Genomic DNA, 16477 nt, shown 5'->3' on the forward strand with positions numbered 1-16477 from the left:
TCAGTGCGGGCCTGAAGAGACGGAGCCTGGGAACCAGGAGGTGAATGACAAGAATGAGTGGGGCAGAGCAGAGACCGTGGAGGTGAGGGGGGCAGGGGAAGAGGCGGCAGGGAGGACAGAGGAGCCATTGTGCAGACTGGAACCGGGGCCAGAGGGCTTTGCCCTTCACCTCCCTCCCACTGGGCCCCCGGCGGCCGGATAAAGAAGCCAGCAGGCTGCCCCGCCTCCCCTCGCCCGCAGGCTTTCTGGTCAATCCCGCCCCCGCCGGGCCCTGCGACTCCCAGGGGCTCCAGCCTGGGGCGCCGGAAGGAAGAGAGGGACCCTGGAGCAGGCGAGCTTTCTCACCACGGACTCCTGCACAGCCAGGTCTTCCCTTCCCTGTGCCTCAGTTTCCCACCGGACTCCAAGGTTTAAAGCGGCGGCTCTTCATGCCTGATGGAGGTGCCCTCCCGCGCGGGGCAGAGGGGGAGGCTGCCCTGGCCTTCTCCGCAGCCACCTCCCTCCAAGGCTGGGATCTCGGGGAGCACCGCCCCGCGTCCCGCGTTTTCCAGGCGCCCAATCCAGCCTTCGACCCTAGCCTTCACTGGAGGGGAAGACGGGAGGGGAGGGGGAAGAGGGGAGGGTGGGCTGGATCTGGCCCTCTGGCTCCCGCACGGAGGCTCCCCCCCCGCCGCCGCTCGCGTCCCCGCGTCGCGTGACCACGGCACTGCGGCTGCAGCGCTGCCCTCCCCTCCCCGCGCCGGATTCCTGGGGAGTGGGGGTGGGGGGCCCGGACGTTCAAGACCGCGGCCGCGGCGCCGCGAGAGGGTGACGACGCCCCAGCTCCTTCCCCTCGTTCTTGAGTCGTACGGAGTTTCTCGGCCCTGGAGCGCGTCGCTGAGTCACCTTCCCGGAACGCGCTCGGGACGCTCAGGACCCAGCCAGGGCCGCCCGGGAGCCGCGCCAGGCGGAAGCGCGCACCCCTGCGACGCGCGCCGAGCCGCGGGGCCCCGGGCCCGCGCGTCCCAGCCCGCGCCTCCCTCCTAGCCGGGGACCTCGGGCTCCGCCCCGCAGGTGCTGGGAAACGGGGCCGGCGGCCTGCGTCCCCAGGAAGAGACCCCCGCGGAGGCGTGCCCGAGTTACGGGCGCCGCGGGCCCTGCGGCTTCTCGGTTTTCAGGGGCGTGGAGAAGAGCGAGGGGTGTAGGGGCTGGGGGCCGCCCCCGTGGGCCGGGAGCACGCAGCGGGCTGGGCCCGGACCACCTCCGCGCCCTTCAGGGGGTTAGGCCTTCTCTAACGGGGGCCCCACCTGGTCAGGTCACCTAGTCGGCTTTGGCAACGTCCTCCTCCGGGTCTCCGCAAACAACCCCCCAGGGACTTAACTCGAGTTGGTCGCGGACACGTTCAGGTCAGACCCTTGCCCGTGACACGTATATCAATCACTCACACACTGACACACGTGTCCCCGTTTGCCTCCGTCGAAGTAAAGACTCCCGGGGCGCTTGCATCCTCCCGCTGAGCCGATGGGGCCGGGCGGCGGCGGGGGCCACTCCCCCGTTGTGCGGCTCTCCAATCCCGACGGGGACCCCTAGACCTTGTTTACACCGCCAGGCTCCCCTCTGGCGGGTGAGGGGCGTGGGCCGGCATCGCCTGCTGCGGAGCAGCTTCTCTCGCCCAGGTGAGCCTCGATGGTTTCCTCTGGGGGAAAGATACGACTTTTAAGGTTCTTGAAAAGGCCCCCTCCTCCGGACCGCAGCGCCCCTCCCCCCCCCGGCGGGTCGCCTGCCTTCCCGCGGTGTGGGGGTGGGGGGCGCCTGGCTGCCGAGCTGCCGCGCCAGGAAGCCAAAAATAATCCTTCGGGGGCGAGCGGGCGCGGCAGGAGAGACGCCTCGGCACAGAGGAGGGGTACCCACACGGGTCTGGGCCTCGAATTCCGGGGGACTGGGGCGGGGCGCGCGAAGGGGGAAGACCCCGAGGCGGGAGGTCGCAGCGTCCAGGGGCAGCCTGGGGTCTGCCCCCAGCTCCGAGCCGCGCGCGCCAGGCGCCCCCCCGGGGCCGCTCCGACTCCGGGCGCCGCGGCGAGTTCGCGCGGGGCCTGCGCCGCGCGTTCCCCCTTGCGCGCCCGGGACGCTGAGCTCGGGGCGCGCCGCTCGGGGCCGGACCCGGGGCTCTGCGCCTTCTCGCCGGTCGCCCAGTCCGAGCGGCGGGCGCGCGTGACCGCGTTCCGGGACCCAGCCAAGCGTCTGCGCGTGGCCGAGCCGCGGGCGCTGACCGTGCGGCAGGCGGCGCGGCGATGCCGGGGGCGGGCAGGCCAGGCCCCGCCGGGCGCCGGTTCCACCCCCGCGAGCGCGGGGAGCGCGGGGTGTGGCCAGGCCGGGCGCAGAGGCACGGCGCACTCCCCGCACCGCGGCGCCTGGCGGCGAAGTTGAGCGAAAAGTTTGAGGCCAGAGGCGGAGAGGCCGTGCAGTCAGCAGTAGTCCGGCGCTCCGGTTGTCGCTCAGACGTGGGGCCGAGCCCGGGACGAGCTGAGTTCCGCCCTAGGCTACTGTAGGGAACGGAGGTGGCGCCTCCCCCGCAAACCGGACCGACTGGGTAGGGCCTCCCGCCCTGCCTTCTCGCCGCTCGTGGCTCCTGCGCGCCCACTCGGCGCTCCGCGGAGGGAGGCGGCGGCCGGCGGCGGGGCTCGGGCTCAGCCCTCGCGCGACCCCGGCGCTGCTCCCACGAGCGAGGCGCGCGTCCCTGCAGCGCTGCCCGGCCTTGGGAGGCGCGTGCGGCGACCCCCGCCGCTCTGGAGCTCGGGGTAGTGGACTCGGCCACCCGGCCGGCTCGGGGCGGCGATGGCTCGCGCCGAACTTCGTGCCCCGCGATGTCCGCTCAAGTTCTGGCATTTTTACGCAACTGGACCCCCCTCCCCCTGGCAGTCCCGGGGGGGCGGGTGAGGAGCTGGTGCGACCGAGAGAGCCACGGGGCACTGACTCACTGTCGGGCCGGAACCCGACGCCCCTGAGAGGAGAGCCCCCAGGAAGACACCCTTCGCCTCTGTGGGTGGGGGCTTAGTTCTAGGACCGGAGCGCCCTTGGTGGCACCAGAGCTCGGCTCTCTGGACCTCTCGGAGGACTAGGCGATGCCGGAGGGCGCGGCTCCCCGCGAGGGGTCCGAGGATCTAGCCGGACGCTCCCCACCTCAGGGGGCCGTTCCGGACTCCGCCAGCGCTGTCTCCTCTCCCTCAGATCCGGCAGCCGCAGGGGATGACGCGGGTGCCTCCAGGGCCCCGGCTCCGGGCGGGGAGGGCGAACCCCTCAGCCCGCACCGCGACGCCCGCCTGGGCAGCACCGATAAGGAGCTGAAGGCAGGAGCCGCCGCCGCGGGCAGCTCCCCGACAGCGCTGGGGACGCCCTGGCAGCGGGCGCCGCGGGTCGAGGTTATGGATCCAGGTTTGTGGGGTCCCGGTGGGGAAGGGCTGTGGCGGGGGTGGGGTGGGGTGTTTCTTCCTCCCTTGCCAGGAAGAATGGCCAGAGTCAGCTGGGCAAGAGAGAGGGGCTGGGGACAATCGAACCACTTTTCCCGACACGAGGCCAGAAGCTGGCCCGGCTCGAGCCAGGGACCGGGGTGTCAAGGGCGAGGTGCTCCCTCCTGGAGCTCCCCACTGGAGGCCGCTGCCTCCTGCCAGGCTCTGTTGGATCAATTTCCAGGAGATTGCCGTCCCCACGTTTCCACCCCAGTACCCCTGTTGTGATCCGCGGCCCCCTAGTGGCCGGTTGGGGACGCGGCCTTTTGGGGCTTGTTTTTCCAGCGGGCGGCGCCAGGAGCCAGCTGCCCCGGCCCTGCCGCGTGCTGGTCCTGCTAAACCCGCGCGGAGGCAAGGGCAAGGCGCTGCAGCTCTTCCGCAGCCACGTGCAGCCCCTGCTGGCTCAGGCCGAGATCTCCTTCACGCTGATGCTCACTGGTGAGTGCCTCCCTGAGGGGTTGCGGGGAGCGTCCCCTGCCAGGGCTCTCCAGACCCCCGTGGCCACCCTGTCTCTCCATAGAGCGACGGAACCACGCTCGGGAGCTGGTGCGGGTTGAGGAGCTGGGGCGCTGGGATGCGCTGGTGGTCATGTCTGGGGACGGGCTGATGCATGAGGTGAGGCCCGCCTGGAGGGACTGGGTGTGTGTGGGGGGCTGTGCCACCCAGGCTGAGCATCCCCCCCTCCCGTGCTCTAACAGGTGGTGAACGGGCTCATGGAGCGGCCAGACTGGGAGACCGCCATCCGGAAGCCCCTGTGTAGCCTTCCAGCTGGCTCTGGCAACGCACTGGCAGCCTCTTTGAACCATTATGCCGGGTGAGAGCCCAGGGTCAGAGTGGGCCTCGGTTTCCCCTCGGTGCCGCTCTCCTGCCAGGTTTTCTTGTCTAAGTTCCCATATACTGACGTCACTTCTATTCCTTCTTCCCTGGAGACTCCCCCGCCCCAGTTCTGGGGCCCTCTCTGGGTGACTCCAGCTGGCTGCCTCCGCCTGCCCCATCTGTCCTTCCTCCCAGTGCCCTAGGGACCCAGTGTCCCCCCGCCCGCCTCGAGTCCCCAGGCCGAGGAAGGCGAGGACGCGTGAGGCCTCCTGCCGGGCCCCATCTGACCTCTCTCCCCTGCAGCTATGAGCAGGTGACTAATGAGGACCTCTTGACCAACTGCACCTTGCTGCTGTGCCGCCGGCTGCTGGCGCCCGTGAACCTGCTGTCACTGCAGACGGCCTCGGGGCTGCGCCTCTTCTCCGTGCTGAGCCTGGCCTGGGGCTTCATTGCCGACGTGGATCTGGAGAGTGAGAAGTTCCGGCGTCTCGGGCAGATGCGCTTCACTCTGGGCACCTTCCTGCGCCTGGCGGCCCTGCGTGTCTACCAGGGCACGCTGGCCTACCTCCCGGCAGAAAGGGTGGCCTCCCAGGTGCCCGCGCCCCCCGCTGGGGAGCGGCAGGACCAGCAGGGGCCTGCGGACGCCCACCTCGTACCCCTGGAGGAGCCGGTGCCCCCGCACTGGACCGTGGTCCCGGAGCAGGACTTCGTGCTGGTGCTGGTGCTGCTGCATTCCCACCTGGGCAGTGAGATGTTTGCGGCCCCCATGGGCCGGCGTGCGGCCGGCACCATGCACCTGTTCTACGTGCGGGCCGGCGTGTCCCGGGCCATGCTGCTGCGCCTCTTCCTGGCCATGGAGAAGGGGAGGCACATGGACTATGACTGTCCCTACTTGGTGTATGTGCCTGTGCTTGCCTTCCGCCTGGAGCCCAAGGACGGGAAGGGTGTGTTTGCTGTGGATGGCGAGCTGATGGTCAGCGAGGCTGTGCAGGGCCAGGTGCACCCAGACTACGTCTGGATGGCCGGTGGCTGCATGGAGCGCCCCCCCGGCCCGCAGCCTCAGCAGGGAGCACCTCCAGGAGAGCCCTTATGACTCCGTGGGCCTTGCCGTGCCTTAGCCTACTTGGTCACCTCGGAGCTCAGGACCCTCCACAACCTCCCCCCGGGGCCTGGAGGGCCCGTCCACAGCTCATGTGGTGGGGAGGAGGACCCCTGAAGACGGTGGGAAGGTGGACGCTGTGCTTTAGAAGGACAGTCTCTGCCTACCAAAGGCCAGAATAAGGCTCTGGGCCAGGAGCCCAGCTGGTTGGGTCTCCCTGCCTGTGGAAGCCACTCCCATTTTGTTTCTGGGAGCCCAACCCCATGAATCAAATACAAATAAAGTGACATTCCCAGCCTACTGGTTTTATCCTAGGTGTTGGGGAGGGAGTGGGATCTCACTCCTGCCGGGGCACTAGAACTTCACATTAGCGATGCCCAGTAGTGGGCACTGGATGGGCCAATGTGTGGTACTAACTCGTAAGCATCATTTTGGTGGTGGGCACAGGACCAAGACTAGCCCAGGCTTTTTTTTTTTTTTGCAGGGGTTAGGGTCCTGCCCCAATGACTATACCACCTTTGGCCTGGGAGAAGCCACGGAGCTCAGCCAACTCCCTGGCCCCATGTGGAGGGCAAACTCAGAGCTAGTATGTCTTAGCCAGGGCCACACGGCCAGCTGGTCTCAGTGAAGAGGGACGAGTTCTCTGATTTCCGGGGGCATTACAGAAATTAGCAAGGAGCGGCAAGGTCACAATGGAGGCAGTTGTTCTCTCCTGAAAGGAGTCTGTTATCCCTCCAGCGAGGGCTCTGGGGCTCCCCCAGCCGCCTCTATCCTACCCTGCCCGGTCCTCAGGGGGCGGGAGTGAAGAGGAAGCAGCAGGGAGGGGCCGATACGAGGCCCCCAAACTGGTTGTAACCATTTTGGCTTAAAGGCCAGGCCAGGTGCTTCAACTCCCCCCGAGCATCTGGAAGGGCCCCGGGGACCACAGCCGCTGCCGGCAGGTAAGTGCTAAAAACCGGCTCTGGAGGAATGGGACACAAGCTGTCCCCACAAACAAGAGCGCTGCCCCAGTGAACGAGGCCCCGTCTTCCAGCCCCCGGGACGCCCGCGGCTGCAAACGCGGAAGGCACAGACGCAGACCGGCTAGGGTGGAAGGAGCTGGGGCCGCGAACCTTTCTGGCCACGGGTCTTGCCTCCCCTGGGGAGGGACGTGTGAGGTGGCCCGGAGGGGAAGAAAGGCGACAGAGCCCAGATGAATGGCAGAGGCAGGTTTAATGGTGCCATCTAGTCTGTTTTGTACATTGTAATGAGCCAAACAAAAAAAATGCAAGTAAAAAAAAAGTTTAATCACACAGCACTTTATACAGAGATCTTAAGCAGTAGGCATTCACATCTCCACATGAACAGCGAGCGCACAGCCCCACCAGTCACTCTGGATGTTTCTCCAACAAGATACCGACTCAGGGCTCCAGATGCCGCGGCCGAGGCCCGGCTCCGTCCTTCCCCGCGGCCGCCGCCTGCCGGGGCTACGGCACAGCCCAGGGGTGGAGCCAGCTTAAGGCGGACAAGACGCATCATGCTTTGGCTTCTTTTTTTTGTTTTTTGTCTTTTTTTCTAATAAGAGTTAATATCTTTGCTTTTGAGATTTATTTTCTTCCAACCTTAAATATTACATACATACACCAAAAATTACATAGCTGCAATGTGCTCAACAGCATCCTCTTAACCTGGAGCTTCACATTATCAAAAGCTTAGAAAACTTGTAAACCTCTGGGCCTGTCTCTGAGAGGGAGGAGAACCCCTGGGAGCCCCCTCCCCCCGCCCCCGGGGGGGGCGAGCCTGCAGAGTTTGTCAGCGACGGGAGGGAGTGCGGCTGGCTCCTTCCGTGTTCAGTGAGCGACGGGCCACCTCCCGGCGTTAGCATTTGATGGTGGGAGGGGCAGAGTGTGCGAGAGAGGCCCTGGCCCTGGCCTTGTCCCCACCGCCCGGGGCCCTGGGGCGCGGCTGGGGCGGAGCCGGAGCCGAGCCGGGAGGCGAGCGGGGAGCGGAGCTGCGGCGGCAGCGGCGGCGGGCCCAGGCCAGCGGGGGGAGGCCGGAGCGCCAGAGCAAGGCACCTACCGCCGTTTTTCCAGCAGCTCCCCGGTCCTCATTCCGTGTCACATGTGAGGGCTGCCACCTCTCCTGGGTGTCCCCCTGGACCCAGCCTGGTCCCAACCTCTCTTAGAGAGCAAGTTCAACAGGCCTGAGGGTTATCCTGTGGTAAATGGTCCAGAGCAGAGCCAGGAGTCGGTGACAGCAGCTGGGGGGGGACAGGGGAGTAGTGGTGGCGGTGGCAGCAGGAGGGCCTGGGACCGGGGAAGCTACAGGGGTACCGGGGAGGTTGACAGGGACTGGGGGAACTGCTGGAGCAACCCACACTTCATGCAAGGCACATCCACTCGTCCTGCTGCTGGGCCCAAAGAGGGCCCTCGTGTCAGGCCCCAGGAAGACCCACCTCCGACCCGAGATGGGGACGGCAAGGGAGTAGGTGCCAGGACACTCTGCCTGGGTGACAAGTGGAAAATCAGCAACAGGTTTCAGATTCTCTTTGCCACAGGGGACCGGCCTGCTGAAAGACTGCTTCAGGAAAGAAACGGCAGCATCTCAAGAAACTTCTTGCACTTCAGCATCAAACTCACCTTGGGGAGAGGGCAGTGAGGGGCTTTTGCACTGGGGACAAAGGAGAAAACGGGAAGACGGGCGATTCCAGGGGAGGGAGCGAGCGGGCAGCAGCTGGCCTCCCCCCACGGACGTTGCTTCCTCGAGGGCGGGCGGCTACTTGTCCTCTGTGCTCTCGGGCATGCCCGCCTCTAGCAGAGCGGCCCGGAACTGCGTCAGGACACCCCGGATGCTCTTGATGAAACCCTTAGAAAGTGGGAAGAGAGGGAAGCCGATATCAGGGTAGCCGCTCTTCTCGGGCAAGAAGCTCCGGTAGCTCTTTCTCCGCTTCTTTGGTTTGACGCTGGGTGGCACCGGGGCGTCAGGCGCTGCCTCCGAAGTCTGGTCTGTGCGGTCCCTGCTAGCCGAGGCCAGGCCCTGGGCGCCGCCCTCCGAGTCTGAGCCCTGGGAGGCCTCTCCAGGGGCCAGCCCTCCGTCCTCAGGTTCTTCTCGGCCGTAGTCGGAGAGCTCGGCCACGGCCGGCGGCTCCGGGGAGCTGCTGTCCCTGGGGATCCCGTTGGGCAGCGCCTGGGCCCTCTCCAGCAGGGCGTGGGTTTCCAGCCAGGACTCGATGCGGTTCACCAGCCGCCAGCCACCAGTATGGAAGTGCTGCCGGATCTCCTGCTCGAAGACCTCGGGGGGCCGCCGCACCAGCTGGGTCATGGACTGCACCACACGGATGAGCGCCATTTCATTGTAGCAACGACTGTTCTCGTACCCCTCCTGCAGGCCCCGGTCACTGTCGAAGCCCGCTTCGTTGTAGTACGGTTCATTCACCAGGATTAGACCTGTGGGGGCGGGGGTGGCGGGGAGCCCATTAGGGCCGGGCTGAGGACCCCCCGAGGACAGCCAGAGCTACAGACGGGAGGCGGAGAACGGAAAGGCCAGCGTCACGGTACCCTCCAGCAGCCATCCCCACCCCCCACCCCCACCCTGCCCACCGTACCTTGGATGGAGATGAGCACCTGGAGAAGGCTGGATTTGCTCGTCCACCTCTCCGTCCCCTGAAACACACACAGCCAGCACGATCACCTCTGCCCCAGACACCCGCCCCCGACCAGCTGTCCTTCCACCCGGGCTGGTCGGCACTATACTCACCTTTCCAATCCAGGTGCCCAGGAGGCTGACACACACCTTCCCATTGTCATACAGGTTGGGGTTCAGGCGGCCACTGCACTGGGAGAGGTAGCAAAAGTGGGGGGGCACGGCTGGGTAGATGTTGGGGAGCTGGATGTCAAACAAGTAGAGGCCATCCTCGTAGGGGGTGCGAGTGGGGCCCTTGATTAGGGCCGAGAAGAGGTCCTATAGGGAGGGAAGGCTGAGGTTGGTGGGGGCTTCTGCGTGGATCCGGGGGGGGCGGGGGAGGAGAGAACAGCAGCCGGGGACTCCAGACACCACCAGCTATGGAGAAGCTAAACGCAAATATCTCAGTGTGGGCCTATAAGGCATCTTTTAACTCCCAGTATAAACGGAATTATCTAAACTTGTTTTTATTTTACCAGGTGTTTTTCATTGTTTTTAAGTCATTACTTAGAAGTAGAAGATGAAAGAACATTCCAGGGTGGCAAAGCTATACTTTCTTTTAGGGAAGCAGAGGGACAAGGGGACCTGGAACTCCGGTGGAAATGTGGCAAACCACCAAAGAAACTCAGGTCATTAAGTCACCAGGGAGACTCCCTACAGCTGTTAGAAATCTGTGTATCGGGCGTGGGGGTGGCGTCAACCGCTAAGAGCCATGCATGTGACGTCGCGTCATGGGAAAGCAGCGAGGACGAGGGCCGACTGGAAGGACGGAGTCCTCTTATGCATGTTTTTACTGGCGCCACCCTGCGGGCCTCAAGATAACGCACTACTTCCCTGTCCCTCTGTGTCAGACTTGGGAAAAATGCCATTCCCTTCTTCTCTCAGCAGAGCTGCGACAGGCTGGAATTTTCAAGTTTTATTAAAACTCAAGAAAAAGCAAGTGTCCCTGGGAACCCCGAGCAGGGGGGTGGGGGGGTGGGTAACTGGATGAGGGGCGCCACGGAGGGCACGTGATGGATGAGCACTGGGTGTTACATACAACTGATGAATCCCTGACCTCTGCCTCTGAAACGAATACTACGCTCTACTAATTGAATTTAAATAAATAAAATAAAGAGGGGCACCCGGGTGGCTCAGCCGTTGAGCGTCTGCCTTCGGCTCAGGTCATGATCCCAGGGTCCTGGGATCGAGCCCCGCATCGGGCTCCCTGCTCAGCGGGAAGCCTGCTTCTCCCTCTCCCACTCCCCCTGCTTGCGTTCCCTCTCTCGCTGTGTCTCTCTCTGTCAAATAAGTAAATAAAATCTTAAAAATAAGTAAATAAATAATTAAAATAAAGGAAGAAAAAAAGAAAAAAGAACCCCGAGCTGCCCCACCCCGTGGCTTCCGGCCTGCCACAGGCAGGGCCAAGCAGTGCCTCTCTCCCGTTCTGTGGCCCCTCTGACCAGGGCTGGGCTGCAGCTGGGGCCCGGGTCAGACTCAGGTTCAGTGTCTTGCACATGCGCGGCTCCCATCGGGGGCCGGGTGGAGGTGTGGGCTGCATGAGGTGACAGATGGACCAGGCTTGCCTGTGCCTGGAACAAGGAACGGCTCACACCACGTCCGGCGTCATGACTCAACCCTGGGCCTGGGCTGCAGGGAGAGGAGTGGAGAATGCAGCGGGACAAGGCCACATGGGGGGATACTAGTCCGTAGCCAAAAGAGAATGAACTAGATCACGAGGCACCAACATCAACAGGTCTCAAAAATGACCCCACTGAGCAAAAAAAAAAGCAAACTACAGGTGACGTGTACAACGATGGGCTGTTCACATAAGACGAGTCACACAAAATCATGTTTCTGGTGATGCAGGAGAACGTGAAAATATAAAAAAAGGTCTTCTGTAGGAAGACCCACAAAACTCCTACTAAAGTCATGACGCCTAGAGGCTGGGTGAGGGCTAGTCAAAGGCAACTTCAGCTTTTTCAGTAATGCTCTAATGTTTCAAAAGAACAGTACTCAGGTAACAACTTGTGTACTTTTAAGAAGAGGGGGAAGAGAACGCCCCGTGTGGTCTAGACACGCGTGTGGGGACTCTTCCCCCCTCCCCCGACTGAGCCTGTCTCCTGCCCTGTAAGCAGCAGGGGTGGCCTCTCAGGTGCTGTTCAGTCCTGGGGCTCCAGGAGCCCAAAGCCAGCCGCCTCCGGGGCACCAAGCACCCACATGAGCACGGCTGCCCCTGCCCACACCAAGCCCACGCCCGGCTACTTGCCATTCTATCCTCGAAAGTCTTGACCATGATGCCGTCGGGCAGCGAAGTAGCCAGCAGCGCCATCTCCTTCCGTACTGTGCTGAAGAACTTCTTGGCTTCTGGAGGCTGGAACTCAATTTTCTTAAAAGAGTGATTTGCTGGAAGGGGAAAAAAGAAGGGTCAATCCCTAATGGCAAGACCTGACAGCTCTATCTGGAACGACAGCTGCCGCCCTTGGGAAGCGTGGGCCCGGAGGGAGCAGCTGCTGGGTGCGTCCCCGGACAGGTGAGTAACCCCACATGCCTCGCAGCCACTAGCTTGGCATCCACACCAGTGGCCACACCGGGGAAATGGTTTCCTCCCCTCAGGCAGCAGCTGGGTGCTGGGAGGGGACCGGCCCCACAAGGTGAACTCACAGGGCGCATACTCCAGCACTGAGAAGACCTCGCCCTTAGCACTGGTGAAGGTGACTCCAGGCTTGCCGCCACACTGCTGACAGAGTACTGGGGTCTCGCTGGGCCACTCGGCCTTCACCGGCGACTGTCCCTCGGGCTTGTCCTCCCTTCGCTCTGTGTCCGGCATTGCCTCCATCTTCTCCTCCTCTGCAATGGCCACATTGTCCAGGGTCTTCTTGAGATTTTCCTGCAGTTTCTTAATGTCATCTAGAAACTTCTTCTCCCGAGTGGGTTTCTCAGGCTCCACTGTGGGGGAGGTGGGGGAGCCCGTCAGCAGCTGCTCCACGGTCATGTTCTTGAGGCTCTCCAGGATCTTGATGGCCTCTTTCAACTCGCGGAAGCTCTTTGGGGGCCCATCCTTGCCAGCCTTCTCCATCAGCCCAGCCACGGGGGCAGCCATGGCCACAGCCCCCTGAATGGCGGCCGTGGCAGCCTCTTCGCTGATCACCACCCCCTTGTCTTCCTCTGGGGCTGCCGGCTGCTCAGCAGGTGGGATGGGGGGCTCCTCGATCTTGGGGTGCTCATCCTCCACCAGCCCGTTGTCAGTCTCCCAGCTGTCACTGTCGTCTTCCCACTCATCCGAGGACGCCCCGCTGGTGCTGCCTTCCACCGAGTCATAGTCTGACTCCTCAATCTCAGACTCAATGTTGTACAAGTGCTGGGGGCAGATGGGCACAGGCAGTTGAGAGAGGCTCTGCCGGGCTCCGGGGTGGACCCCAACCCTCAGAGCTGATGGTGACGGGGTGTGCTGAGGCCTCAGTGGGCCCCCTCCACCCTTTTCCCCCTTCCTGCTCTGGACTCTGCAGTTGGGCCTCTCCCTCAAGGTGGTCCCTGGGTCTCTGGGAGGTGCCTCTGCCTGCCCCACACCCGCCAGCCCCAGCCAGCAGCCCAGGGCTGTTCTGGCCTCCTCTGCCCCTGTGTGTCCCGGCTACTGTTAGCCCTTGGTGGCAAATCCAACCCCACCGCAGGGATTCAGGGCAGCCACCTCTGTGGGGCCGCACTGGAAGCTGAGAACGTGCAATAGGAGGGGGAGGTTTGGCAGAGCTGGCCCGTGTCACATCCTGTTCCCGTGTTCCTGGAATGGCCGCCCGGACGAAGGGGTGGGCCACTCCCTCCCCCACCCCGTGAGGGGCCAGGACAGGGGAGCTGGGAGTAAGGATCAGCTCAAACAAGGGGGCAAAGAAACGGTACCGAGAACAGCTTAGCTGGGACTGGGACTGGGGCCAGCTCTTTTCCTTTCTCTTCCTGATCTGGGGAAGTTTTCCTAGAAATGTTCCTAGAGGAAGTAACCTGGTTTCTTAGCATAGTGAGACGGGGATGCAGCAAACCCGGAAGGCTTGGGACAACCTGCACACATCTGGCAACCTGGGGAGCCTTCCAGGTGGGGCAAGACTACAGGCCAGCTACGGGCTGCCCCTCTGCTCTCCGGCCTCCCACTCACACCCCCCCACCACCCCCAGAGCGTGGCATGTAATACTCCCTTACTCTCAGGCTCTCCCTGAGGCCCAAACACCCAAAAGAAGAGACCCTCACCAGGAAGATCTGAGAGCCTGTCCTATTCCTTGAGCAGGGATGGGAGACAGGCCATGGCTCCCAGCCCAGCTGCCACAGTTGCGAGCCAACTGGTCTGGGTCTGCGCAGGGGCTCACCTGGGGCAGAATGATGGTCTTTGAGTTGTCAGCCCACACCACCTCCACCTTGCTGCTGACGTCCACACGGGCCACCTGGCCGACTGACGGCTGTGGGGCAAACAGACAGGGTCAAGGGAGTGCGCTCTGAGGCGTGAGGGCCAGAACGCTTCCAAAGGGGAGCTCCGGCAATGGGTGACAAGGGCGAGGCCATGAGAAGGGAAGGGACGTGGGTGCCAGCCAGAGGCCACACGTGGTGAGCAGCTCAAGTATGGGACCCTCTGGTTCCAACACGGGCAGTCAAGGACACAAGCCCCTACTAACTCCCTTCCTATCCTAGCGTTCTGCTCCCGCCGGACTTCCTGACACTCTCAGGATGGGGTTCCTGCCCTGGGGTTCTTGTTCCTACTCTTCTTCTGCTTGACCCCACGCCATGTTCCCATCCTCACCAAGGCCCAGCTCAGACGCCACGTCCCCAAGCCTCTCCTGTGCCCCTACAGCACTCAGGACGAGGAGCTGGACTAAATAGGAGCCACCAGGGCTCAGGGAGCAGCTATATGAAGTCTGATCCTGACCCGCAGGCAAATCCCTGGGGAGGCACTAGAGGCAGCCGTGGAGCCGAGGACTTGCAGGTCTGGTCTCCTGGAGCCACCTGGTGGCACCTCCAGGGACTGCAGACGCTGCATGGGATGCAGAGCAGGGGAGCTGGAGCAGGGAGACACCACCCGCCCTGCCCCCTGGCCCCCGGACTGGTGGGGAGGCATACCTCATCCTCCTTGTGAGGAGCTCCATCCTCAGTATTGCCAATGCGGATGACGATGTCGGTTGTGCGGAACCGGAAGTCAGGGTGGTCAGCAATGTCATAGACGCTCACATCTTCCTCTTCTCCGATCAGCTGGAGGATAGGATGGGCTGTCATGAGCCCCGGGGCCTTACAGCCAGCCCACCCCGAAGAAGCAGGGGGCCACACACACTCACCTCCACGTCATCCCCACTTGGCCGCAGCTTGAACCACTTCACCATGCAGGTTCGGCCCAAGTGGTCCCCAGACTGCACCACGCCGTAGACAGCGGGGTCCGGACAGCTCTGGACTGGGGAACCAGAGGAGGGAACGTCTAAGGAACCGTGGTGGTGCCGCCTGCAACCCCCCCGACATCTCAACCACAGCAGGGCACAGAACCCCGATGCTCTCCGGCTAGGCTGAGGGAGGCCGGGGAAGGCTGCTCCAGGCCTTGAAAAAGTGAGTCATCTTTCAAGGGGGAGTCTCCTCCCTGCCCCTAAGATCTCTGGCCCATCCTTTCCAAGCCCCGCCCAGGCCCTGAGCCGGGCGGCCTTCCGGAGGCGGCACTACCTCGCTTGTCCACCACGAAGTCTCCGGGGCAGAATTCGTTGTTGTCCAGGTGGTGCACGGGAAAGAGGTCGTTGGAGCGAATGTTGCACTCCACGGAGCCGTCCTGCCACATGACATCTGCCGAGGTCATGGTGGTCACCACCTCCACGGCCACCCTGCAGGTGCGGAGCAACCAGCCAGCCAGGCCGTGCAAAACAGGCGGGAAGGAAGACAAACAGATCCACACGTGCTCACCTGCACCTCCCGTGCCCTGCGGCCTCCTCTGAGAAAGGTTGCATTGGGGAGAGCTCAGTGAATGTGGTCCCAGAGGCCAGACTCGGGGCTGGTGCCCCCATGCCACCCACCACCCCACTCTCAGATCTCTCCTTTCCACCCAGGCCAACCCCGGGCACCTACATCGTCTCGGCTGGACATCCCTGAGCCTACAGAGGGCTTGCAGACTGTGTGCGTGTGTGAGAGTGAGTGAGTGAGTGTGTGTGTGTGTTGTGGGCAGGCGCCAAAGGGACAGCCTCAGGCTGGACACTCGGCCAGGAGGGAGAGGGCGCCCTCTGGGTTTACCTGTCCCCTGGCTTAAAGTCACGAGTGATTTTATTCTTCTTCCGCTTGTGTTTTCGCTTCAAGTTCTTGATAGACAAGGGGATGCTCTTTTTTCTACTTGTGCCGCTGCCACTCTGGGAGGAGGTGGTGGAGCTGGCAGAGGAGGTCACTGAGCTGGTATCATCCGTGTCATCAGCAGCCTCGTCATCTGCGTCCTGCTCGGCTGAGTGCAGCCTGTCGTCTCCACCTTCCTTCAGCAGGAAGGGGGGCAGCTGCTCACCTGCGTCCTGGGCCTCCTCTGAGCCCTCGTCCTGCATTTCCACCGGGCTGGTGGACCCATCAGGTGTCTCCTCGGGGCTGACGGACCCTGTTTCGCTCTTGGCTTTGGCCCCTCCTTTCTTTCCTGGGTCCTCCATGGAATGGTCTCTGGAGCACTGGGTGTCCGGGGAGCAGGACATGATCCTCACAACCTGCTTCTTCAACAGGCGCTTCACCTGTGCGGGCAGAGCAAGGACGGCGGCTGTGGAGCCGCAGGGCCACCACGGCCCCACCCCGGGCATGTGGAACACCCAGGGAGCTTGCGGGGGAGGGGCAGCTATACACACCTAGGTGGCCTGCAAGGGTGATCAGGGCTGCCCCCCAAGGCCTAAAGCACAGACTGTCCTTCCTGGCTGTGGAAATAGCTCAAGGCCAGTTCCTCAAATGCCCACCGATCCCAACCCCAAGGACATACCTTCTTGGCCATAGAGCCCTCCCCCTGGGCGCAGTGTTTTTCTGGACATTCACAGGCAATCTTGGCCGGCTCTACCTTGGCTGGGAAGACATACAGACAGCGCTCCCCAAGCTGCCGCTGAGCATGGTCAAAGCATCCGAGACGCTTCACCCTGGGAGGGAGAGAAGTGGGGACTGGGCCAAGGATGGTCTCAGCGCCCCCCACCCCCCACCCCCCGCATCTCTGACTCTGGCCCAGAGACTTGCTCAGGGCATGCTGCTGGGGCTGCTGGAGTGGGCGCGCTGGAGCCACTCACCTGCCTAGGTTTTCCTGGGTAATGACAGAGGGCGGGGGGCTGACGCTGTCCGTGCCCCCTGGACAGAAACTCTTGGTAATCCATGTGACTTTCAGCTCCACAACCTGCACCTGCAGATGGTGGGTGGGACAGGGCCTGAGTCAGCAGCTTAACTGCTCTCAGTTAAGCAGCTGCACAGAGCCCACCTGACC

General features: G+C 63.3%; 2 protein-coding genes across 13 annotated transcripts in view; one reads left to right on the forward strand and one right to left on the reverse strand.

Moving 5' to 3' along the window:
* Positions 1 to 183: 183 nt before the first annotated feature.
* Positions 184 to 5700, forward strand: SPHK1 (sphingosine kinase 1). 9 transcript variants are annotated; one of them, XM_045888411.3, is made up of 6 exons: positions 184 to 366; positions 3208 to 3411; positions 3648 to 3923; positions 4006 to 4100; positions 4184 to 4299; positions 4605 to 5700. In XM_045888411.3, the coding sequence occupies exons 2-6, from the start codon at positions 3402 to 3404 to the stop codon at positions 5392 to 5394; spliced, it is 1287 nt and encodes a 428-aa protein (XP_045744367.1). In that variant the 5' UTR covers positions 184 to 366; positions 3208 to 3401; the 3' UTR covers positions 5395 to 5700. The 9 variants fall into 9 exon arrangements, with proteins under 9 accessions (XP_045744367.1, XP_045744365.1, XP_064438928.1 ...); XM_045888409.3 differs by lacking the exon at positions 184 to 366 and adding an exon at positions 1520 to 1655; XM_064582858.1 differs by lacking the exon at positions 184 to 366 and adding an exon at positions 1667 to 1882.
* Positions 5701 to 6665: 965 nt separating this feature from the next.
* Positions 6666 to 16477, reverse strand: part of UBE2O (ubiquitin conjugating enzyme E2 O) — a 53721-nt gene continuing 43909 nt past the window's right edge. For 3 of the 4 annotated variants that reach the window (XM_045888406.3, XM_045888403.3, XM_064582856.1), the window contains 12 exons: positions 16287 to 16396; positions 15992 to 16142; positions 15280 to 15752; positions 14722 to 14876; positions 14349 to 14461; positions 14137 to 14265; positions 13392 to 13481; positions 11704 to 12400; positions 11309 to 11445; positions 9136 to 9339; positions 8984 to 9041; positions 6666 to 8825 (listed from right to left, as the gene is read on the reverse strand). In XM_045888406.3, the coding sequence (XP_045744362.1) occupies positions 8155 to 8825; positions 8984 to 9041; positions 9136 to 9339; positions 11309 to 11445; positions 11704 to 12400; positions 13392 to 13481; positions 14137 to 14265; positions 14349 to 14461; positions 14722 to 14876; positions 15280 to 15752; positions 15992 to 16142; positions 16287 to 16396 (2988 nt within the window). In that variant the 3' untranslated portion in view covers positions 6666 to 8154. The remainder of the gene's footprint in view (positions 8826 to 8983; positions 9042 to 9135; positions 9340 to 11308; positions 11446 to 11703; positions 12401 to 13391; positions 13482 to 14136; positions 14266 to 14348; positions 14462 to 14721; positions 14877 to 15279; positions 15753 to 15991; positions 16143 to 16286; positions 16397 to 16477) is intronic. The other variant, XM_045888405.3, reaches the window with a different exon arrangement.

Source organism: Mirounga angustirostris, unplaced genomic scaffold (genome assembly GCF_029215605.1).
Source record: "Mirounga angustirostris isolate CCGP_5_RB_7025 unplaced genomic scaffold, mMirAng1.0.hap1 SCAF_17, whole genome shotgun sequence".
Lineage (NCBI taxonomy): Eukaryota > Metazoa > Chordata > Mammalia > Carnivora > Phocidae > Mirounga > Mirounga angustirostris.